The sequence below is a fragment of the Ovis aries genome, chromosome 1, assembly GCF_016772045.2.
Source record: "Ovis aries strain OAR_USU_Benz2616 breed Rambouillet chromosome 1, ARS-UI_Ramb_v3.0, whole genome shotgun sequence".
Classification (NCBI taxonomy): domain Eukaryota; kingdom Metazoa; phylum Chordata; class Mammalia; order Artiodactyla; family Bovidae; genus Ovis; species Ovis aries.
The window spans coordinates 186,208,333-186,234,490 of record NC_056054.1 but is presented as its reverse complement, the minus strand read 5'-3'; the positions used below and the strand labels follow the sequence as shown (position 1 = coordinate 186,234,490).

Sequence of the window (26,158 nt, the reverse complement as noted above, 5' to 3'; positions counted from 1 at the left end):
TCAAGTAGCAAGAAATGGGAAAATCCTAAAGCACAAGCATTTTTCAAACCTCTGCTTGTGTTATGTTTGCTATTAGCCAAAGTAAGATTCAAGGAGATAAGTTAAAGACTCCATCTCATGTTGGGAGGAGCAGCAAAGTCACATTGCAAAGGAGCATGTATACAAGGATGAAAGGAAATTGTGGGCATTTTTTACAATCTGTTACAATGACTTCATTCATTCATTCATCCATTCACTTATGTAAGTTGCCAGTGTTTAAAAATTGGAACTTCATTTATATATCTTTAAAACTTACTTAGCCTACCTTACCCATTTACATGTTCTGCCTGGTCTGCTGTACTTGAGTTTACGATAATAAAGCCTGGTTTACAAGATTGTTTTTGTGCAATTAAATGAGGTAATGTCTGTGGGAAAATCTGGCATGACAAGCACTCAATATATGGTTTCTTCCTTCCTGAATGCCATTAGCCGTGAAGTTGATACCTGACCATGGCTAAGGAGAGTAGCCAAGATGAAGGACAAGGGAGTCATGGAAAAGTGGCTGGAAAATAACCCTTGGGTCTCTTGTTAGAGGGATACGTGAACGTGAAGTCGTTCAGTCATGTCCAACTCTTTGTGACCCCGTGGACTGTAGCCTACCAGGCTCCTCTGTCCATGGGATTTTCCAGCCAATAGTACTGAAATGGATTGCCATCTCCTTCTCCAAGGGACCTTCCCAACCCAGGGATCGAACCCAGGTCTCCTGCATCGTAGACAGACGCTTTACCTTCTGAGCCACCAGGGAAGTCAGAGGGATACAAGCATAAGGAAATAATATTCTTAAGGAATTTATAAGAACACTAAATACATTTGAGAAATTAAGTGGAACAACAGTAAATATCTAAATTGGCTTTAACTGGAGTGCTTCGCTCTGAACTGTTCATCCAGCTCATCCCTGGGAGGCAACTGTGGAGAGCTGCCCAGACCCGGTCCATGTCTCAGGCAGCTATGTGAAAACACCTGTGTCAGGGCACAGCTAGTTTCCTCTCTGCTCTCAGAGAGCGAACACTCCGCCGTGTTCCTTCCTGGCCTCAGTCAGGACTGAGTGGAGAAGCCTTTGCCTCACACAGAAAGCATTAACTGCCACAGTTCCTCTCACAGAGAGCTTTAAATTCTCTGCCTTTAGTGATGAGCCTCCTTCCCTAACCTGAAACAAATAACTGATCAACCTTTATCTCTGGTGAAAAGGAGACAGGCCTCTGCAAACTCTTTAGAAACAGCCCAGGTTTAATAAAAACCCAAGGCAGTTAGGAAAGCAGTTTGGGAACACGCATGCTGGACTTTCTCCCTAGCGTAGCCCGGTTAGGAAATGCCTGTGACTGATCTGAGTGACCTGCTGGCCAGTGAGCACAGTGAAGTGGAATAACACCCAGAGGGTGGTTTGCAGGAGAAGCAGAAGCATCTGGGCCTGGGTTTCCCGAAATCATCATACCTGCAGCAGAAGGAAAATGACTGAGTTGAAGGTAAGAAACTATCTGGCCAGTTTGCTGTCGTTTCTTCAGCCACAATTCATGGAAGCTTCTGAAAATTCCAGAGAGCCAGGGTTAACACTAACTTAGAGAGGCCCTGGTCCAAGCTACTGTGTTCAAGGCTTTGCCGTAAGCATGGCGGGGGCTGGGGGATGACAAAGAAAATAGATGACAGTCTAATTGTCTATCTCTTGTCTTGTTCAGTTCATATATTGTCTTGGGAATCTATAGACCTTATAAGGGCTCTCCTCCACTATGGACAGACACAGTTCTCCCTGTGACTGTTTGCCAGTCCCTACTCTCACACACCTTCCTGTCGCTACAGTTTCCTGGACAGCCTCCAGCCCACCAGTTAGATATGTTTAATCTATTCAGTTATTTTGAGGCTCACAATCAGCCCTTGACCAGCAGAAGTCCTAGCACTTCCTCTAGGAAATAATTCCTTATTATTTAATCTGCAATTGAAAAATATGTATGGGATTCTCCAGGCAAGAATACTGGCAAGGGTAGTCATTCCCTTTTCCAGAGAATTTTCCCAACCCAGGGATCAAACCCAGGTCTCCCACACTGCAAGCAGGTTCTTTAGCATGTAAGTCACCAGGGAAACTCTTCCTGAGCTCAGTCCTAAGAGAGAAGTTGAAATTGACTAACTTAGAAGGGGTCAGGGCTAGAAGAAATAGCGAGTGCAAAGGCGCGGCACACACAGACTCTGGATCTTGTTCTGAGATCCAAGAGTCAAATTTGAGTTGCTCCAGAGATAACCAAAGATGAGATACCAAGACATGGTCAGTTGTATGTGTTTGGAACTTAGGGAAGAGGGGAGAGCTAGGAGACTAGAAATGTGTCTGTCTGTGCGTGTTAGTCACTCAGTCATGTCTAACTCTTTGTGACCCCATGGGCTGCAGCCCACCAGGCTCTTCTGTCCATAGAATTTTCCAGGCAAGAATACTGGAGTGGGGTTGCCATTTCCTCCTCAGGGGATCTTCCCAACCCAGGGATTGAACTCTTGTCTCCTGCACTGCAGTCAAATTCTTTACCATCTGAGCTACCAGGGAAGCCCAGGAGACAAGATACAGTAGGTCATCATATCAATGATGGTAGTTGAAGCCTTAGAAGAGGGGGAGTACATAAAAATTTATTTCCTGATGAAAATCCTAGAGGAAGTTCAGCAGGATGAAAACATCCTTACCATTTATAAATAAATAATATATAAAATCCTATCCTGCCGAAATTTTTAAGAAACTTAATATGCACAGCACCAGCACACCAATGTAAATTGTATGCTGGTCTTTGTTCTCAGTTTCAAAGGCATTCTTACCAGCCTGCTGTCTAATCTCTGCAAGGAAAGGTTAGCTCTAGAGATCACAGATCCAAACACAGAAAGCCAGATTGCATCATTCTAATCAATACACATTTTAAGTTTAAAAAAAAATCTGCTTTTATTTATTCCTTGTAATGGATATACCAACCCAGAGCCTCAAATGAAATCATATTTACATAAAAGCAGCACAATTGGGGGAAGAAAATTCAAAGGATATAATAATAAAATTTAATTTTAAATGAACCTCACTATGTTCTAAAGCTGTTTCACTTCTACAAGTCTTGATTTCCTCATTTCTATAGAAAAGAGATGTTTAACAAGCAGACTTTGGGCCCCAGGACTAACTATTTTGATTTACTAGGTTTGGGTCTGTATTTAACAAGCTTTGGGGGTGATTCTAATGGTTAGTTGAAGATGGGACCCCCACTCTACATAATTATCGTATCACTTTCCTGTTTCTGTTGTAACAAATTCCCACAAATTTAATGGCTTAAAATGACTAAATTTATTTTCTTCTGGAAAATAAATTCTGGAGTTCAGAAGTCTAAAATCTGTTTCCATGGATTAAAGTCAAAGTGTTTAGCTGGTTCCTTTTGACGACTCAAGGGAAGAATCCATTTCCCTGCATTTCCAGCTTCTAGAAATTTCTTGATTCATGGTCCCTTTCTTCACCTTCAAAGTGCATCACTCTGACTTCTGCTTCCATCATCATATCACCTTTTCCTCTTCTGTCATCAAATCCTCCTCTACCACCCTCTTTTATGAATATATGTGATTACATTTAAGTGAAGTGAAAAGTCGCTCAGTCGTGTCTGACTCTTTTCGACCCCATGGACTATACAATCCATGGAATTCTCTAGGCCAGAATACTGGGGTGGGTAGCCTTTCCTTTCTCCAGGGCATCTTCCAAACCCAGGGATCGAACCTAGGTCTCCCGTATTGCAGGCAGATTCTTTACCAGCTGAGCCACAGGGAAGCCCAAGAATACTGGAGTGGGTAGCCTATCCCTTATCCAGCAGGTCTTCCTGACCCAGGAATCAAATCGGGATCTTCTGCATTGCAGGTGGATTCTTTACCAACTGAGCTATTAGGGAAGCCCTGATTGCATTTAGGGCACACCCAAATAATCCAGGACATTTCCCCATCTCAAGATTCTTAATCACATTTGCCAAGTCTCTTTTGCTATATAAGGCAACCCTCACAAATTCAAGGGATTAAGACATAGATATGTTTGGAGAGCCACTCACTCTTCAGCCTAGTGCAGTTTAATCCACTTGCAATAATCGGCAAGTTCACCTAGCAATCTATAATCTATGTTCCCAACAAGGTTAACTAAAAATACTGGACCCTTTACAAAGGAGAAAAAGGTAGCTATAGTTCCATCTCTGCCCTGACTTCTCTCACTTTTCCTCATGCCCTGTAAAAGGAGGTGAGGTACACCATCTGCTCATCCCATCAGGGTGTTATCCAGAATCAGATTAAGGCGAAAGCACCTCATAAAACTACACTGACAAGTAAATCATATCCTGGGGACCAAGTGAGAATTAGAAATCTGTACACTAGGGAACTGCCAAAGAACTGACGCTACTGAAATGATATGGAGTTCAGTCATTTGTTCTTTAGAAGGGATGTGGAAAGGATGTGTATAATTCTCTTGGAAGGGAACAAAATCATATTTTTATGTTGGATAAAATTATTCAGAAATCCAGATTGAAGAAAGCATATAAATACACACACTTAATGTCAGATTTATTTATTTATTTATTTATTTATTTATTTATTTGTATAAGATGTATTTGTATAGTCACTGAATCAGCTGGAGTTGAAAGCTTGGATTTTCACAGCCTATAGGAGCAGAGTTCAGATTCTGCCCTTGATCTCAAAGCCTTGGGAAAGCAGCTGCAGAACACTGCTTCCTCCATTCTGATATATTCAGCAGTGAGGCACAAGATATTTAAAGCTCTAACAAACTCATCTGTAATTTTTCTCTCAGGAGATTTGGAAAACCAACTGGTCTGAGAATGACTCAGCAGTTTCCACCCTCCTCTTCAGCCAATGCCCCGCAGCTAAGAGTGGGAAACCAGTTCAGAACTCACACCTCTCTCCAAGTTGGGTGGCTCCCTTCCAAACCACCAGCTGTTCTTTCTACTTTCTTTTCTATTTTTTAAAGCAGTCTGAAGCAAATGCTTTAAAACTACACATAGTGAGTCTCTTTTCCTCTGTTTCCAATGTACAAATCACCCTGGACTCTGCTCTGAGGCCGGCAATTGCAAAGAATGAAGCAAGTTAATGAGTAAACCTACTCACTCCTGCCAGAGACCTCAGCTGTCTTACTCAGCACTCAGACCTGCCTGCCTCCCTTTGCAGAAACAACGCAGCAGCGGAACATGGTGAAGGCACTGTGACACCCTGTGGCTTCAGTCAAGACTGGTCTAAAATTCCATTCCACAGAGCTAAAGATAATCTGGAGTCATTACCATTTCTCAGCAGCTCAGATTCAATCCTCTTGCTGGTGAGCATGAGGTTCATTTAGAGAGAAGAAAATTGTATTCAGTGGAGAGTCATAATGTTGGATGGTCTCTGCCATTTCCCCAAAGAAATCATTCCAAACTACATGCCACTGCTGTTAACCAATCTGTGTGTAATATAACTCGCTGTTTTTAGTGCTGATAGATTTTCAAATATAAAAAAAATACTGTGTCTGGAGGCAAAAAGGAATAATTTCCGTTCCATTGCTTTCTAGGTTCTAACATTTCACATTTGATATTCCTTCCAAGTATGGGCAGCTGTTGCCCTGCTCGGTGCTCACACGTGCAGGTGTATTCCATCAAGCTCACCCTTCTGCACGCTGCTGAGAACTCTGGAGGGCTTATCCTCCACCCACTTACATCCTTCTTATATCTCTTAGAGACTGTGCTCAGATGGTGGTATTTCACTCACTGAGTGAGGCTGCACTTTCATCTTCATGGGCTAAAACTAAGTACATTTAAGAAACAACTATGGGAAGAAAACAGCCGTTTTTGACGTTTAAGTTAGAGAAAAGGGTGTGGGGGGTTGATCCTAACCCTACTTGGGCTTCCCAGGTGGCCCTACTGGTAAAGAACCTGCCTGCAAATGCTGGATATGCAAGAGATGTGGGTTCAATCCCTCGGTCGGGAAGATCCCCTGGAGGAGGGCATGGCTACACATTCCAGTATCCTTGCCTGGAGAATTCCATGAACAGGGGAGCCTGGCAGGCTGCTGTCCATGGGGTCACAAAGAGTTGGACTCGACTGAAGCAACTTAGCACACGCACGCACGTGCACACACACACACACAACCCTACTTAGAGCAGGATACATACTCTTGCGCTGGCATAGGCTTCAAAGGGAAACTAAAACAATAGGTATCTATTGAGTACCTTCTATAAACAAGGCACAGGTCATATATAGAGGTAAACAAGATGCTGTAGTTCCTGCCTTTATGGAGCTTATAAACCAGCAGAAAAGCCAGGGAGTGAACAAGAACTCACAAGTGTGTTAAGTGTTGTCAGAGTCAGTTTCAGGGGACCTACACACTTTGTTGAGAAACTCTCTTTTCCTCTCTCTGAATGTAAAGTAAACAGATGGCAGGCAGAATGCACTCCTTTGTGCCACTGAGGACAGATTCCAGTCTGACCCTTCTCCTGAAGGCCACCCATATCTTCAAATTTTGTTTTCCTGTATCCACATAGATGCAAACATATATACAAGTGCTCTGTATGTGACCCAGATGACATAGGCTTTTGCCTGCAGCCAGGTTGATTGGACGGCTTTTTCTCAAGGGTTTTGCTGTCAGATTGGATCCATACATCTCCTTGTAGCTGCTTGTTTCAGTGTACGGAGGGGGAGTGGAGCGCCAACCTCAGGGAGGTTTCTATCTAGGCAAGCAAGATCTTACTAACCTGGAGTTGAGCCCATCTCCCCTCTCAGGAACTCCCTGATGGACCCAGAATTAAAGAACCTATTCTTGGAGTGGGACAATTAAGAACAAGCCCATAAATCAATTAAGTAAGTACAGCTAGGGGAGGTGAGTCTATGCAATATCCAGCACTCTTCTCCCAGTCAACTGTGGGTCTTTGAAATTCACGCAGGGAAATTATCTGTCCTAAATGGGTCACATGCCAAGACATAGTAAAGATATGATGTATAGAACATGATAAACACATGTCCATAGAGAAATTTCTTACCTTCGTAGATAGTCAAATAGCAGAATACCCTTTAAGTCCCATTGATGGTGGCCTTTGTGTCTTGTCACATGCAGTACATTTCTGGATTCGGGAATGAGTGTGCCTCAGAGGACCCTCGCTGCCCAGGTGCCCTGCCAGAAGGACAGGTATGAGTAAATAAAATATTAATTAGAGAGCTCTGAATTAAGGGAATGTAATACCAGCCTTCAGGTCAAGTGCCTCTTCCCACCATAGCTATTGTATTAGCCTGTGAACTATCTAAAAGTTTTACAGATTGTTAAGACAACTGGGATACTGAACAGCAATAATACAAAAATTAAAGTTGGATGATGATTACCTATGGCAAAACACTTATCCCAAAATAAGTAAGACTAACTGTAGGGCTTTCAGGAGGATCCCCCATGTTCAGGGTTAGGGGACTTTCTTATACTTCTTTGAACAGCATAAGATATGACAATGGGGAGAAAATAATCAGCCCTTGTTTTAAAATGTGTACACAAAGATATTCACACTAGTATTGGTTACAATAAAAACTATGGCAAACAAAAATCTTTCAAAAAAATTGAAGACTATTTCATGGCATAAAAAACGCTCATGATATATTGTTTTCTCTATTTTAATGTGCTAATTATTAAGAAGACTACACATGTCACAGAATCCCCATTTTGGAGGGTAAGAATAGAAAGACATATACTCATATGTCAGCACTGGGATATTTCTGAAGGGTGAGATAGGTTATAATTTATAAATTTTATACAATAAGTTACCTAAAACATTATTATAAGAAGGATATATAGGTTGAAGATGGTCATGTGCAGTAAGTGACCCAGAGCATCCCCATCCAAGCCAGAACTTCCCCCACTGAGTTGTTTCATGGGAAGGTGGGATACCTTTCTGATGGAGTGATGTCATTTATTGCCTCCTTTGTTTTAGAATAATCCTCAAGTTTGCCCCTACAATCTGTATGCTGAGCAGCTCTCAGGATCAGCTTTCACTTGTCCACGGAGCACCAATAAAAGAAGGTATGGGAGCTATAACTAGTATTTAATTCTGCCTCCTATACTTGGGCCACAACCTCCCAGGGCTGCCCCAAATCCTGCTTCTTATAGACTGTGCCTTGGATCATAGTCAGGGAAGGATGAATCTCATCTCCAGCTAGAATCAAGTGACTGTTGGAAGAGGTGGAGAGAACAGCTGCATAGAGCCTAGAAAATAGACATGTCTAGTGACATTTACAAATTATTGCTTGTACTCAGAAAAAAATGTTCCTCATAATCTGGACTTCCCCTAGGAATTGTCCAATTCTGTTTTACTTTTTTTTTTTTTTAAAAAATACTGATTAACTCAAAGTTACAGAAGATTCAGTGCAATATCTTCCTCAGCTGACTAGAAGTATTATGTTCTTTGGATGAAAATATTGGATAATCCAAGCATGGGTTAGATGAAAGGTCATGTATTATGGCCCCTTGTGGTTTGAATTAATAAGGTTTTTTCTCCTTGGAATTTGCCTTTGCTGGAAACCAGTACATTCATTAGCACAACGTGTCGTGTTCCCATGTCCTACAAGCCAGGTCAGTGGACACACTGCCTTGGTTAACTCCTATGGTGCAGATAAGATGCAGTAGGTGTTGTGATTTGGGGAGGCAGTTATGTGTTGTGACTTAAACAAGCCGTGTCCAGTTGCAAGAATTTCAGACCAGATGAAGGTATCTGCAAAGAGGGCTGCTATTTATATTGGAGGTTGGGGGCAGAGGGTAGGCAGTCTTGCACAGCTTAGTGGAAGATGATTGGGTTTATCTCCAGAGAGTCTTCCTGAGAAGTAAATGAGACCGAGTACAAGAGCATCATGGACCACACAAATGATAGATTGTTCCCCTTACTGGTTAATCATGCCCACACTGCAGTCAGGCCTCCTGAGTTTAAATCCTGGCTCCTGCTCTTTTCAGCTGTGTGACCTCGGGCATGTCATCTACCCTCTTAGAGCCTTTTGGTTTTTCATTTGTAAAAAAGATAATAATAGTGCTTATTTCATAGTCTTGAAGAGGATTAAAGGAAAGAATGTATGCAAAGTCCTTAGCACATTGCCAGGTACCTGGTGAGTGCTCAATTAACATTAATTACCATAATCATCATTATTGCCACAATAACAGAGTGTCTCCCTTTAATGCATGGTATCCCTAAGAGGCTGTCAGAAAATTGAGTGGCAGGTGCTGTTATCACATCAATATCAATATTGCTTCTCTCTCGCTAGATTTGCAGATGAAGAGGGGAAGAGATAGTTTCCCATACTTGTCAAATCAGGATTAATTCTATCACTATTTAATCATCTCTCTCTCTCTGCAAGCCCAGATAGCCAAGGTAAGGTAAGCACACAGACAATTCTTGTCCATTCTAATTTATGACAGCCTGGCCTCCATGGCTATGTTTTTGACTTTATGACCCATTCACTAACGGGACACCTGGACTCCGAATTCTGCTGCCTGCCCCCATTATTCAGCAATATCTTCAGCCAGCAGGAGTAGAGCTCTGTTCCAGGAGGCTGAAAAGGAGCTGTTGGCATTTCATTAAGATGCTGGCACCATTCCCTGAATCAGAATTAAATCTCTGTCCAGGGCAATGTAGTGCTGCCTGGGGAGTTATACAAACTCGGCTGAAAAAAAAAGGACACTAGGCACGGTTCACCCATCTGTCTAGAACTCTTCAAAGGTATCCACAAGAGTTTTCTGAAAATGCTCAAAATCCCCAGGGGGAAGATGGAGCCAACCCCATCCTTAAGTGAGAAAGCCTGGTATTCCTACATTTAGTCACTACTCATCTAAACCGCATGGAGAAGGCAATGGCACCCCACTCCAGCACTCTTGCCTGGGAAATCCCATGGATGGAGGAGCCTGGTGGGCTGCAGTCCATGGGGTCGCTGAGGGTCGGACACAACTGAGTGACTTCACTTTCATTTGTCACTTTCATGCATTGGAGAAGGAAATGGCAACCCACTCCAGTGTTCTTGCCTGGAGAATCCCAGGGATCTGGGAGCCTGGTCGGCTGCCGTCTATGGGGTCACACAGAGTGGGACACGACTGAAGTGACTTAGCAGCAGCAGCATTTAAACCACAGGGTTCAGGACTCCTCACCCCCACCGAAAAACTATCAGAGAGTATATCTATCAGGGGTTGGTTTTTATGATTAGTTAGCTGATCCTTTCAGTCCTGAGAAGGTGAAAGCCAGGACAGAGAATGTGGAAAATCTGGACCATCATAACAACCTAGATGATAGGGGTAGACAGATAAACAATTTAACACACATCTATTAAGTGAGCACCTACTCTACCAGGCATTCTTGGTACATAAACTCTGAATCCTGACAACAATCCTAGGAGATAAGGATGAGGAACATAGACTCAAAAAACTTGCCCAGAATCTCACAGTTGGTTCTAAGACACACATACGTGTTCTCAATTTTGTATACTACTAGATGCTAGCGAGGCATAATTATTAATAATTCACGGTCTGAAGTCCAATGCCTGAGATCACTTCACCTAGAGCTCGAGGAAACAAGAAAACTGAACAAATCTAGCTTGATCTCCTGAATGACTCAGTTTTAGCCCAGGTCACCTCCACCTCCTGATGTAGACTGTCCTGGAGCTTAAAGGGCCAGAAGCGGTTCAAGCAGGTCTAATCTTCCATTGCCCCAGGAGGTATTCCTCTGCCTGCCGTACTCTGTCAGGGTAACAGCCTCTGAGAGGACGTGGGTCCCTCTTAGTGCGTTTCAGTGTCCCTCTCGACTTCTGGATGCTTCTCCTCCTGGTGTCCTTCAGGGTTCCCTCATTAAGATCATCTCTCACTGAAGCAAAGCTGTGTGTGTGTTGGTCGCTTGGTCACATCCGACTCTTTGTGACCCCACGGGCCACAGTCTCCTCTGCCTGCTCACAATCTGCTCGGTCCCTGGAATGAATTCTCCAGGCAAGAATACTGGAGTGAGTTGCCATTCCCTTCTCTAGGAGATCTTCCCAACCCAGGGATCAAACCCGGTCTCCTGAATTATAGATGGATTGCTTACTCTCTGAGTCACCAGAGAAGCTTGAAACAAAGCTACAAATGTGCTATAGGAAAATATGGATGGTTTTATAATTTTAGAGTACAGTTGTGTTAATTTCCTAAATCTCTTACAAATTAGCATAAAAAAGACAACCCAATAGAAAAATAGTAAAGAACTTGGGCAAGTAATTCACAGAAAAATTACAGGGGGCCCATTAACATATAGATTCTCAACCTTACTCATAAATAAAGGTAATTCAAAATAAAAATTAGATAGCATTTTTCACCTAAGGTCAAAATTATCCATAATACTGCATATTTGTAAAGATGTTGGTAATCAGCCACTTTCATTCATTATTGTTGTGAGACTAAAATGGTACAGCAATTTGGCAATTTTGCTTATTACACATTGGAAACATCTGAAAGAATATACAAGAAAATTGTTAAACAGTTCTAATACCTCTGAGAACTGGTGCTGGAGAAACTAGAGGAGAAAGTCTTTTACCTTTTGGGACTTTTTAAATTGCTTGAATTATTTTTCACACTGGTATGAATTAATTTTACAATTTTAAGTAAGAAAATTGGTTAATATTTCAAGACTGACAAAGAAACCACCTGTATTGTCTCAAACTGTGTGGGCTTCATTTTCCTCACTTAACTAGAGCCAGAGCAAAGATTAGGACCCAATGACATATATAAGCTAATGTTTTCCTGTGGGTCTGCCTGCACAGATATCCCTCCAGGTACTTTCCCTTCCTTTATAGTTGTCATTGGGAAAGACAGTTCTTTCTTTGCCAGCGTGGAAACAACCGAGGGCTAGAGCCTCCAACTCTCCATTTGATGGGTAGAGCTGAAAGGTGAGAAGAGGCAGGGCTATGGGCAACAGTGGCTATTAAGGAGCGATGCTGCGTCATTGCATCTCACATTAAAGCCCACAGATCGTTGTGGACTTGAGTGTCTTCCTGATGGTACTTCCTGAGACAGTCTGGGCATCACCCATAACACCACCCTAAGTTTTGTGTGTCCTTGTTTCCTCCCCACAGCTGGCTGTATAGGATTCTCCCTTCAGTTTGTCACAAGCCTTTTGAATTCATTGACCAAGGCCACATCACTCACAACTGGGACGAAGTTAATCCTGACCCTAACCAGGTAACCTGGTCCTATGAGTTGGAGAGCAAAGCTTTAAATATAAACATTTAAGCCTAACCTGGGTCTTTGAGAAATTAGATTTTTAAAACAAGTGCTACAGTGTATCTGTTCCTTTGCCCAACCTTGGGTAGGACTTTTGGAAGTGATTGGCCGTGCCTGTACACATGTGTGTGTATAAGCTTTCATTTTTCTAGCTGCAGGAGCACCCAGTGAATGAATGGAAATTATACAGGTTGGTGAAAATGCATCTACACATCTGCAGACTGGTGGATTTTCACCTAAACTGTCACCTGCAAACCTCCATTCCTTGCCTGAAAGTTGCCTTCTTTCGGTCTAGTGACAAATGGGCTTTCCCTCTGCATATCATTTATGTACTGTGCTTTCAGTAATGAGAGACACCCAGCGCTATAATAGACTGAGCTCTTTTTTTTTTTTTAACCTTCTGAGCACCCGAGTGTATTCTCTTTGCTCCTGAGTTTAGGTACATGTCACCAATAACAAAAGGATAAGGCAGAAAGGAAAACAGACCTAGGTTTGCCTCCCTGGCCTTCTACTTAACCCGCTGTCTTTGACCGGTCAAGTCACTGTTCATTCTCTGAAAATCTGCTTGATTCCTCAACAGGTTGTATCTCAAATTCTCCAATTTCTCCTTTAGAGTTACAATGCTCATACTCATTTGTTTTAGATTAATTAATAGACCCAATGGCTTAATAACAGGACTCCATCATATCAGAAAAAAAAAAACAAATAAAGGATGGATACCTATACTACTAAAGGATTCATGGTCAGGACAGAAATTAAGCATTTATTGGATATTTGTTTTGGAAAGTTGAGAAGGTAATTGAACCACAGTAAGCTTTCTAATTCTTTTCTTATTCAGCAAAGAGAATCCCCAGTTAAGTTTCTGATAGTTCTCTCAAGTGGAGCCAAATCTCATATTATACAAAGGAACAAGGTGGCTGTTAAATCAGCAAATTAAACAAGTTCAAACCAAATCATCTCTGAAAAATCCCTTAACTCCCCATAAAGTATAAGATATATGCTTTTGTGTGTGCTACTCTGTATGGTAATTCTTATGTACATTAAATTTGAGAACCATTGAGCTAAATTTGAAAACCATTGAGCATTAATTAAAAGAAGGATTGCAGGCAAAATCTTAGGCAGATATTTGGGAATTAAATCATGGGACCCTTAAGATAACTATCAGCCTGGTATATGGGGTGAAGAGGGGAGTTCCACTGTGCCTGCTGCTAATATCATTCACACAGTTATCTAAGACTTGACAGTCTATGTACATCATCTTAGATGCGGTTGTGTGGGCAATAGTGGAGCCACACTTATGTCATTTTTGGGGGGTGGAGGGTGAAGTTTTAAACCTAATCTTTAAGGAAAATGTGAGTGTGATGTGTAATATGCTCAGTAATATCCTTTTATTATATCGTATGTTTATCTCTATGACTACTATGATACATTTTATTTGACATAAATACAACCCTTCATAATGATTATTTGGGGGTACAAGTGGCTTTTCTATGGAAGCTAACCTCATTCTGATAGAATTTTTTCTGATTTTGTCTTATTATAAGAGTAATATATATTTATAAAAACTTAAATGTTATAGAAATTAGCAAAGTAGAAAATGGAAGTCTCCCACCATCGGTGAGAGTCAAGTACCTCAGTTGTGCATGTAAATTCATTATTGCATAAGTAGTTGGCACACACACATTCTGAGAGAGAAGTTTGAGGAAACTGCAGTTTTAAAAATTTAATTGAAGTACGGTTGATTTATAATGTGTTAGTTTCTACTGTACAGCAAAGTGATTTATTTATATAGAATCTTTTTCAAATTCTTTTTTATTATGTTTTATTATAGGATATTGAGTATAGTTCCCTGTACTATACAGTAGGACCTTGCTGTTTATCTATTTCATACATAGTGGTGTGTATCTGTTAATGAGGAAACTGGATTTAAAAGCCTGAGTTAATCCAGAGGCATCCAAATAGATGCATTGAAAGTTTCTGCTTGTTTCTAGTAGAGCCTCAATACACACTTGTTTCTTCCTCCCCTTCTCCATTTCCTTGCTTTGCATTTCTCCTCGAACTTGTTACCTTCCTCCTGTTCTGAATTCCTTCCAACACTTTCTCCATAGTGCATTTCTCCAAATGCATTTCTTCTCCATTATTTCTCCTGCTCATTTTTGACTCTGTGCTCACACAAATGGGGACAGATGTGCCCCAGAACTCAACTGTACTTTGAGTTGGACACCAGTTCCATCAACGTGGTGGTTTATCCTCCTCCGTCTCTGTAATCTACACCTGCCACCCTGCTTCCCCTGTCCTGATACACACCCTGGCTGTTCTTGAAAAATTTATCCTTTTGTCTTTTTGTTTACACCTTCTTGACAAGTTAATATCTCTTTCTAATTTTATGCTTCATTAATTAACCACACCAATCTGCATTCATCACTCCTCCCAGCCCCCTCAACCTCTTCCAAATATGTACTCCAGACTCTCACTGAGAAAGTCTGAGAAAATTATTTTTAGGTATCCATCTGACAGTCTTCCCAGCTGAAACCTGTACAATAGGTATGTCACCTGTCACAGACCCAATCCAATGCTTCATCAACTCCCTGTATTAGTCATCTCTGAGTATTTGAAGACATGACAGTTACTTAATGTTTCCTCCAAGGGAGCATTTTGGGATAAGCTATCATCACCATCATCTGTGATTTCCTCCCAGGAAGATTGGAAATAATGTCCTCCAAGACTTCATTTTCTTTTAGTGTATATTTAATTAATCACCTAAGAATTAATGCAAACTTTGACTATATTTAGATTCAGCTGTGGACATAAATCCAAACCATTAATATCTCACATAAGATATATACCTAATTTTGTGCATCATGCACCTTCCTCTAACTTCTGGAATCCCAAAATTTAACAAACAAATATACATCCAATTTAACTGTGAGTTTACAGATTTCAATTAGCATTCCTGAATCAGCATTCCTCTTTACCAGTCAGAGTCCTTTAAAGTTTATCTTTGTTATCACTATAGCCCTAGCCCTAATGTCTTGACTGTTGGAAAATCAGACTATTGACCCAGTTAAGCCTCAGCTGAGGAAATTACCTATTAGATCTCAACCAGTATTATTTGGACTGAGTGAGAAATACTTCAAAGCTAGTAAAAGATCACATCATAAAACTCCCTCTGCCTCCAGGACACACAAATTATCATAACTGTTTCAAAACAATACATCCTTACAGAGTGTTTGATGTCTCATTTGTCATTCTTCGAGAAGGCAGTGGCACCCCACTCCAGTACTCTTGCCTGGAGAATCCCATGGACAGAGGAGCCTGGAAGGCTGCAGTCCATGGGGTCGCTGAGGGTCAAACACGACTGAGCAACTTCACTTTGACTTTTCACTTTCATGCATTGGAGAAGGAAATGGCAACCCACTCCAGTGTTCTTGCCTGGAGAATCCCAGGGATGAGGAGCCTGGTGGGCTGCTGTCTATGGGGTCGCACAGAGTTGGACACGACTGAAGTGACTTAGCAGTAGCAGTTGTCATTCTTTAGGTTTCACTATTCTAAAAACCCCCTCCCACCAAAAATGTCTTGGATTTCCTGCCTCTTCAAGGTTTTTGCCTGTCATTCCTATTCATAGTGATTCCTTGAGAAAGTAATCTAAGCCCACTTTATCACCTCTATTCACTCCTAACCCTTTGCAATACAACCTGCCCAGATCACGCTGCTGAAAGTACTAATATGTGTACTTCCTTTAAACAACAATAATTGCTCCTTACTATTAAGTCATGTTCTATTCAAAACTTACATAAAAGTGTCAGTGCTTAATAATCGTACCAATGCAGAGTTAACTACTTCCAATGTTTTGGTTTCTTTCTTTCCAGTCTTCTTTGCACATTTGCTTCTCCTGAAAACACCAAAGAGTGTCCAGTATATGACCCACAGCAACACTTTTTAAAATCCTCTTTCCCCAATTTTCCCTGGACTCCAACCCTCTCACACCACTCTCCTGAGCTCTTATCTTTCCCAAGCTCAGGCCGGGACCACAAGTACCTGGCTTGCCTCTGCCTCCCCCTACCTTGTGCCACTAGAAGATGTCAGAGGGTAGGTCCTCATCCACTTTTCACAGCACATGCACGAGCACACGCAGACAAAACTTTGATTTACATGGTGAGACTGAAGTTCAAGGATTGAGGGAGTGGGGATAAGCAAAGCAGAGTTTTCTGTAGGGAGCAGGTAAGGGACGTAAAAGAGGCTATGAATACTCTTAAATTAATGATGTTTTTAAAAAACTATATGATGTTGTCTTTCTCTAACTTCACTTAGTAGAGATTATTATACTAATTAAATGTGTAATGTAAACTCTAATACAAATGAACTTATTTACAAAACAGAAACAGGAATTCTCTGGTGGTCCAGTGGCTAGGACTCCATGCTTTCACTGCCAAGGTTCAGTTTTGATCCCTGGTCGAGGAACTAAGATCCTGGAAAACATGCATCATGGCCAAAAAACAGACTCACAGACTTAGAAAACAAGCAGGATGGGAATAAGTTAGGAATTTGAGATTAACAGATACAAATTACTGTAATTAAAATACATAGATAATAAGGTCATACTGTAGAGCACAGAAGGGCTTCCCTGGTGGCTCAGTGGTAAAGCATCTGCCTGCAATGCAAGGGACACAGGTTCAATTCCTGGGTTGGGAAGATCCCCTGGAGGAGAGCATGGCAACCCACTCCAGTATTCTTGCCCAGAAAATCCCACAGACAGAGGAGCCTGGCGGGCTACAGTCCATAGGGTCGCATAGTCGGACAGGACTTAGTGACTTAGCACGCACACAGTCATGCTCTAATACAATTTTACGTTCTGTTTTTTTAATGGAAACATCATATTTTATGCTTTGCCCCATGTCTTTTCAAACTCTTTTAATGTAGATGGTTTTTCATGTGGCATAATTACCCAGGACATGTTTATGAGATGATTCCTTTATTTTCAGGTACTTAGATTGTTTCCATTTTTATTATTATAAATCATCCATGGCTAAACACAACCCTTTTCTCCCCAATATCCCCAAACCTGGAGTAGTTGACTTGCCTCTTTTCTTCCTGGAGCTCTGTCCTCTCCTGTGGTCTAGGACATCAGGTAAACCTGCAAAATAGGCCATCTCCAGCGTCCTGAAATACCTGCTTGTCTCTGCCCTGTCTCCATCGCCCTCTTGGGAGAGAGAGAAGTACCTACTCTCCTGCTGCTCCTTTCCTCTTCCGTCTTGTCTTTCTTATATTCTCTTCTCTTTCTTATCACCCACATAGGCCCCTCCCCTCTTTATTCTTTTGCTAGGGCTGCCTTTACAAAGTACCACCTACTGGGTGGCTTAACCAATAAAGATTTGTTTTCTCACAGCCGTGGAGGCAAGATGTCTGAGATCAAGGTGTCGGCAGCTGGGTTTCTTCTGAGGCTTCTCGATGGGCTTGTAGTTGGCTACCTTCTCCCTCTGTCTTCATGTCATCTTCCTTCTGAACGTCTTCCTTCTAAATGTTTGAACTTCCTCTTCTTATAAGGACACAGTAGGTTGGTCAGGGGCCACCCCAACAACCTCATTTTAACTTAATCACTTCCATAAAGACCCTATCTCCAAATGTGGTTATATTCTAAGGTAGTAGGGGTTTGGACTCACACAAAGGAATTTTGACGAGAAGACAGTTCAATCCAATTCGCCCTTTGTGTCTCCATTTTCTTTCCAATTATCAGTTAGTGATTCCCACTTTATTAGACTCTCTTTGCCTTAGAGGCAAATGGTTACTTGCTGTTGATAAGAAATACCCAGCTTTGGTGAACTAAGAAGAGGAATTCCTTGAGCAGCAGAGGGTTTTTCTAGCCCACTTCATTTCCCACCTATCCCCCAAATTCCCCACAAATATTCGTCTCTGCAGGCAGAAATCTAACTTCACCCAACCTAATTCCAGCCCCAAACTTGGTGTAACTTGTAGGCCATATTTCAGGAAGTCCATCCCAACAGTCATATTTGTAAGCCATTCTGCCTTCACTGTGGAACCTCATTTACACTCTATGATCTACTTCATCTTCCTCTCACTATCTTCCACATCTCCCATATTTTACTTTTTAAAATCTAACAAACATCATTCATTCCCATGACATTAACTATTACCTCTACAATATGTTTTACAAATCTCTCCCCCAACTCCAAACCCCATATGGGACATTGCCATGAGTATGTCCCACCTCAACAGGATCCATACTGAAGACATCATAGTCCCAGCGAGACTTTCCTTTCTCTCAGGCTTTCTAGACCTGTTAATGACACAACCGCTCTTTCACACTCAACCTGCAATTACCCCACCAGCACCCACTGCCCAGCCAGTCCTTGGAGTCATCATGAAAATTTCTTTCTCCCTTTACATTGAGTTACGTGCCATGCCTATAAGATGATGATTCCCATCTACATAAAAGTTACCAAGGTGACTTGTTGAAGACGTAGATTCCCCAGACTCTCCCACCCCAGAGATTCTAATTCAGTAGGTCTGGGATGATACACAGGATTCTCTCCAGATGATTTCCATGCAGATTGGCTCTAGACCGCACTTTAAGAAACATTGCCGTAGAATTTGCTCCCAAGATGTCTTTGGAATCTATGCTATTGCTACTGCTAAGTCACTTCAGACGTGTCCAACTCTGTGTGACCCCATAGATGGCAGCCCACCAGGCTCCCCCGTCCCTGGGATTCTCCAGGCAAGAACACTGGAGTGGGTTGCCATTTCCTTCTCCAATGTATGAAAGGGAAAAGTGAAAGGGAAGTCGCTCAGTCGTGTCCGACTCTTCGCGACCCCAAGGACCGCAGCCTACCAGGCTCTTCTGTCCATGGGATTTTCCAGGCAAGAGTACTGGAGTAGGGTGCTATGTACTCTCCTTTCTTTTCTTAGCAGCACCTGATTTGGACTTCACTTCCTCTTACCTGACTGTTATAAGGGCCTCCTAACTGATCCATGTGTCTTCCCAACCCACCCTTTCCTACACCTTACTGCCAGACTCAGCTTACTAAATTATTACTCAGAAATCTTTAAATCCTGCTGTTACCTCTCTCTCACTGCCCAGCCAATCAAATGCAGACTCCCAAGACAGGTGGTTCACTATTGTACCTTTCAAACACTTCTCTCCTCCATGTCCTCTACCCATCAGCCAACCTGGAACCGTCACCAACCTAGGACAATAGTCTAAATTTTCCTACCTGGGTGCTTTATGCTCTTTCATCTACCTCGAATTTTCTCTACTTCCCTCACAAGTATCCACCCATCCAAATCTCACCCATAATTTAAAACTCCCTTGTGGTGCAGCTGATAAAGAACCTGCCCACAATGCAGGAGACCTGGGTTCAATCCCTGGGTTGGGAAGATCCCCTGGAGAAGGGAAAGGCTACCCACTCCAGCATTCTGGCCTGGAGAATTCCATGAGCGGTATAGTCCATGGGGTCGCAAAGAGTTGGACACGACTGAGCAACTTTCACTTTCACTTTCATCTAAAATACTACTTTCTTCACTGAACTCTTCCAATATTTTTCTCAGAGTATTTGAGAGTAGGAGCTACGTCTCCCTCATTTTCTTACAACCTGCAGTACCCAGCATATGCCTTCTTCCAGACAGTAGAATCCCAAGTATTTGTTGAAAAAGCTCCCTGATAGCTCCAATCCCATCCTCCTATAAATAGACTAGATTGCATTCCTCTAAATGCATTCACTGATGTTTGCCAACACTGCAGTGCACATTGCCCTGTTCAACTGCTTTAGACAGCATGCTGGCTCTTTTTACAGTACATCTCCATCAACTTGCACTTAATTCCTTGGAAAAGATGTTGGAGCTATCTGCAAACCAGATTATTCTATTGTGTGTGTTTTTTATTGTTCATGTGTAAGAATGTTAAATACGTCCTGCACCAGGAATTATTCCTGAGGGGACATTCCTGTTTATATTTCTCTTCCAAAATCATTCCCAGTTACCCATTTCCTTGTTTTCCTATCACAACGTGCCCATATTGCAGGGGCTTCTCTTTGCCCAAGGGCAGAGACTGTCATGGTACCTAGCATAAAACCTAGCCTGTGGAGAGCGACAATAAATCATTTGAATAAGTGAATATATAGGGATTGGACAGGAATACTGACCTTGAAGGACCTTAGCAGGATTTGGGTCCCAGGAGTTAGACTAGGCCGAGGCAACTCAGCCCTGGAGGAACAGTAGATAAGGGCCCAGATTAGAAGACCAAGTACAAGGCCATTATAAGGAGCCAGAACCTGGGTTCAGGGGCCATGGAGATCATGAATGGTTTTGGAAGCAGATCAAGACAGGCTGAGATTAAAGGACTCAGGGTTTAGATTACTAAAGGAGGCTGAGAGATTGATTGTTAGCATCAGTTTTTAGTAAAGAAAATTTAACTGCTCTGAACCATTAGTTTTGTCGCTATAAAATAGGGATAATAATAATGGAGCCCTAGAAGACTGTTGTAAGAATTAAATGTCATCTGACAACTATTTGTCGAGTGACTACTATGTTGCTTGCTCTATGCTGGGTGCTGAGTAAGGGATATAAAGCCCTTAGCTTTACACTCAAGGGCAAGGTCAAGTATCCAGGTTTCTGTCCATGAAAAAATGTTATCTAAATACAATGCTAGTTCATCTTTTTTGTCTTCTCATAAAAGACTTTTAAAAGTCTAAACAATTAATTAAAAAAAAAAAAACTCTAAACAAAGTGATTTGAATCCTCTTTAACCATGATCTTATTACCTCTAAGAACTCCAATAAGTCACCCAAAGCCTGATTTCTCACCACATAAATTATGCTGCCATTTCCCTCAAATTCTAGGTTTTCCAAAGAATTTAATGAGCCACTGTTTTATTTTATCTCCCTCCCCAATCTTTCCTAGTCTGGGCTGAAACTCTCTGTAGTGAATTACCCTGAGCCTCACCTAGCCATAGCTGTTGCTAACAATTGTTTGTCCATTGTGATCACAACTGCATCTACAAGTTACTTCCAAATTCTTGGATAGATATTAGCAACTTCTAACAATATGTTTACCTCTAATCCACCAATATTGGTGAGAGTATCCAACTCACACAATTTAATTGAGTCTAGCACAACTTTGGAGGGACTCTCAGTGAAGCAAAGAAACCAACTGTGGGAGGTGATACTCAGATCATACTCCCAGTCTTCTGACTTTAGAAATACTGAGTCCAATTCTCTGGTTTCATTTACACTCCTGAGCACAAACTTCAAATCCTTATCATTAAATGTTACCAGATTCTCTTTCTCTTTCGATAAATTGAAAGAATTTTTACTTCTAACTTTAGTCTCTGTTGAAGATGCTTTTCAAGTTATTTTTGACCACCTCACTTAAACTAAGCAAAACTTTATTTTCCGGTAGAATTTGCAGAACACAGTTGCAAAATATGTAAAGTATTGATAGCAGTAAAAGGAAAAATAGATTAAATCCACAATTATAGTGGGAAACAGCAACACTTCTCCCTCAAGAGTTGATAGAACAACTGAACAGAAAATCAGAAAGGATATAGAAAAACTGTGGGGTTTCACATATATCAAGAATTGACTTTTATTTTAGAAACAATCTTAGGACTCTTAAAAACAATTTTCAATTTGCTAGCTATTGCCTGAATGTTATTGGACTTCTGAAAGTCTCACAAATTTGCTATAGTCTTGTTCTTTGAGATATTAGCAATGTTCTCAGTGTCTTATATTTACTCATTCATTCTATCATTCAGTACAAATATATTAATATCTGCGATAGTCAAGATATTGTATTGGATGCTTCAGTGGATTTCGTTGTCTTTGAAATGTTAATAATTGCATTCCATGGGGGGAGGCTCTTTAGCAATAATATATAGTATGAATAAAATAAACTGTTAAAAATTTATAGATTTACATTAGTTAATAAGAATGAAATGACTTTCCAGAAGTCACAGAATAAATAGGAACAGAGGGAGCAACAGAACCCGTGTCTCCTGGGTCAGCCCAGTGCACAGTGCCCTTGGGCTGGCCTTGGATCAGAGTTTCTCCTCCACAGCATGCAGTTAGTCTGAACATCTGTGTTTAGCAGGAGATGTTTCCACTCTCTACTCCAGGGCTTCTTCCTGTTCGTCCTCTCCTCAAATTTGCCTCCCCATATTCAACATGATATTGCACCAAAACTCTTGCCTGAAGAAGACCCAAAACTGGCTTCTTCTTCTGGGTTTTTGTGTTTATCAGAACCACCTTGGGGTCTTTATTATCGTTTGTGATATGCTGAGTATAGTAAATCCTTCCCATTGGGAAATCTAGAATGATTTTTCTTAGAGTCAGGATTCTAGATTGTATGATCTTCCAGACAGTCTTCCTGGGTTACAAACTCCATGCTGCTACTGAAGAGGGAGCGGCACATAACAGTTCGTGATAGACCAAAACCTCCCTCAAGAAGCCAGTGGCACTTAGTTTTGGCCCTGGCTGATGTCAGGGGAATATCCTCCTATGTCCATGGTGCTCAACCAGGGGAAGCTTGTCTCCCAGTGACATCTGACAATGTCTGGAGACTTTTGGGGCTGTTACAAATGGGGGAATGCTATCGGCATCCAGGGAGCAGAGGTCAGGGATGCTGGCAGACATCCTACAGTGCACAGGACAGCCCCCACAACAAAGAATTATCTGACACAAAATGTCAGTGGTGCCTGAGAGGAGAAACCCTTTCCTAGATTCTTGCTCTCAGGTCCCGCACCTCCTCCATGAAATATCATCTTTAGTGGAATTAAGCCTTTTCCTTCTTTCTGAAGCATGATTCCAATGTTTTTCAAAGCAACGTCTTACATTCTTTTAAGGCAGTCCTAGAATGTGACAATCCTGCTTTGCCTTTAAGAGATAAAGGCTGCTGTCTGACTGTGTGCATCAGAGAGGCAGGATCATCCCAGAGCCGCCTTTTCCACTCGCTGTTTCCTCCCCCACCTAGCTGCCTCTCTGGAAATAACTCAATGAGCTGAACCCCATGACCTCCTGGTGGCCCAGCCTGGCTTGCCTTGACCAGGCACTGCAGCCAGTAGAGCCGGCCCTTGGGGTGCAGGTCCCTCCCTGAGATGTCCTGAGGCTGCTGGGGCTATCAAGTGCCAACCTGCCTGGGTCAGGCCTGCTGCCAAGTTGATTAATAAGTGCTGGGCTGATACTTCTAGTAGAGCTCAGACCTGCTGATTTTATTTCCCACTTGCTTAGATCATTTCATTATTAAATTAAAGGTTGTTGTGATTTAAACTGAACTGTCAGGCAGCCTGGGGACAAGCACAGGGTTTGGTGAAGAAACTGAACCCGGTACTGCACTTACTAAAGGCAATCTCAATTTTTTCTTTCTCTCAAAGAAATAATTCAAAACTTCAAGGGCTGGAAGTAAGAACTAGAACCTTCCCCTGCTGTGTCAGGAGCCCACATAGTGAGGCTGCCACACCAGGAAAGGGAGCTGATTATAAATAGCACAAAGAGCAGCATCAGTCAAAACTCACTGATGTGCCTGAGCAAAATGTTAAAAAAAATAGCTTCTGAAATAGGAAGCAATGATTTTTTTTTATATTTTTATAGTTTAAAATGCTAAGGAATGAAGACAGTATGTATACATATAGATTAAACATTCTCTCTCTCACACACACACACACTCTCACACACACGCACGCCCACCCTGCATACCCACACAGAACCCAACTGAGCCCCTTTAAGGAAATGATGGATAAATTATTAAATTGAAAATAGCAAAATCACAAGTCGTCAGAGCCTCACAGAGGGAGCAGCTATCCTTTTTATGTGATTTATTTAGAAAGTCTATGGTTTCCCCTTTTGAAATAACTTTCCTGTATGTGTGCATGTGTGTGCGTGCGTGTGTGTGTGTGTGTGTGTGTGTGTGTTTTCCCAGCTGCGATGGAAACCATTTGAGATTCCAAAAGCCTCTCAGAAGAAAGTGGACTTCGTGAATGTAAGTCAATACTATCCATGCCTGCCCACCACTCTCTTCTCTCCCATGGTGGGTGATACAGCCGCCTTCAGGCTGGATGCCAAGCAGAAGCAGCCTTGGAGGCGGGCAGCAGACAGAGTGCCACCCGCCTCTGCCTTCCAGGCTGGCCAAGGGAGGTCTTACTTACCAGCACCACATGGCCCCTGACACCACATGGCCCCTGACACCAAAGGGCACTCGTGAGCTGTTTACATCTCCAAACAGCCAGCGGAAATTGAGCATTTACTGACTTCAGGTTTCTTTGTTCTTGGCTAGAACAGGGGTTCTAAGCCTTTTTGTTCCAGGGACTCCTTTGATAGTCTGGAAGCCTGTGTTTTTCAATGCATAAAATAAATTACATAAAAGTACAAAGTAGCCAATTATATTGAAATACAGTGATAAAAATATTCAAATAACAAACTTGGCTTGCTTTAGAGTAATATATATGCTGCCTTTTTAATGCACTAAATCACAAGATCTATAAAAAGACCTAATAACTGTGGTTATTAAAAGAATGAGCATAAATGATATTTTGAGATATCTGAAACAACTATACTGTTACAGCCACTTCTAAACCCACTAGGGTTTGTTGCTTACATTCATTTACATTAATTCAGGGAAATGATAAATTTCAGTCAGAAGTTAGAGAAATACATATAGCATTTTTTTTTCTCATCCAAGGTCATGAACTCTCCAAAATGGATCCCTAGATTAGAATAGCATCAAAATCAGGGTGGCAACTTCAGTTAGCACAATGATGATTAGAAGTTCTGATTGGTAGTTACAGGTGCTGGGAGTATTGAAACATCTCTGCTCAGAGAAAGCATATGTAGGGGAAAGGCCAGGAGCTGTAAGGAGGTGGGGCTCAAAGAAGCCGGGGGAGGGTTCTGTAGACCAACCTCAGTCCATGGCTTACTTAGGGAAGAGTCCAAGTATCCAGCCTTAGGCCAAACTGTTTGTATCCTATTAAATTCTTTATCCATATTAAATGCTCCAAGCCATGTGCAAGGCTCATCTAAATAGGCCCCAAACTTGCAAAATGAGTCAAAATACCGAAAGAAATCCCTCACCCTGGGTGAATTACGGATATCTGGAGAGCAGAGCTCCCTCCTTTCAGAGAGGCCCATGTGTTAAGGTCTTTGGGACTGTGGGTTATTGGCAGAGAGGATTACAGTTGGTCAGAATACTTTCCTCTACCCTGTTCTGGAAAGATTAGGGCTGACCCTATTTGTAAGCAGACAGCTGTCCACGTAGTGACGTGTTATCTGAGGATCATTCATTGGGCCCTAATGCTGCAGCCTTCCTCCCCAAGCTTCCTAGATGCCCGATTTTACCTCCAAAGGAAACTCTACTTAAGGGTGCTCTTAAGCACTATACTGATAAAACATCAAGTAATGAATTGATGTTCTCTAAGTTCAATTCTGATGGAGCCATTAAGACAATCCAGATCTAGGGCCATGCCTAGCAATGAGGGTGGGCCGACATCTACAAAACATAAGTCAGTCAATTCCAGGCTCCGCATAGGCAGTCTGGTCCCAAAGGGAAGACCCTAGTAGAACTTGCCTCTGATTCTCAGGGACCTAGGGGAGGGCTAGCTGCATTCACCTTTCCCTCTTGTGCGGATCTTTCCCAGGGCCTGCACACCTTGTGTGGAGCTGGAGACATCAGGTCTAACAATGGGCTTGCTATCCACGTTTTCCTCTGTAATACCTCCATGGAGAATAGGTAAGTGGCTCAGCCCTACAGCAGGTCAGCCCCCTTCCCTAAGAGCTGCTGCCCAGAGGGTGAAGGCTAGGGCGTTGTTTTTGTTACTGCTTTTTTCTTTTAACCCCAGAGCAATCTTAATATACATTTTTTAAAAATGACAATAAATGAGCATTTCTATCTTGACTGACTC

The 26,158-nt window shown here is 42.0% G+C and overlaps 1 protein-coding gene across 1 annotated transcript in view; it reads left to right on the top strand.

Moving 5' to 3' along the window:
• The first annotated feature begins 1,410 nt into the window (after positions 1-1,410).
• The window catches only part of HGD (homogentisate 1,2-dioxygenase), a 43,128-nt gene continuing 18,380 nt past the window's right edge, over positions 1,411-26,158 (top strand). Inside the window, exons 1-6 of the mRNA XM_004002955.5 lie at positions 1,411-1,502; positions 7,111-7,182; positions 7,970-8,058; positions 12,111-12,216; positions 24,184-24,243; positions 25,895-25,986. Coding sequence (XP_004003004.1) covers positions 1,488-1,502; positions 7,111-7,182; positions 7,970-8,058; positions 12,111-12,216; positions 24,184-24,243; positions 25,895-25,986 — 434 coding nt within the window. The 5' untranslated portion in view covers positions 1,411-1,487. The remainder of the gene's footprint in view (positions 1,503-7,110; positions 7,183-7,969; positions 8,059-12,110; positions 12,217-24,183; positions 24,244-25,894; positions 25,987-26,158) is intronic.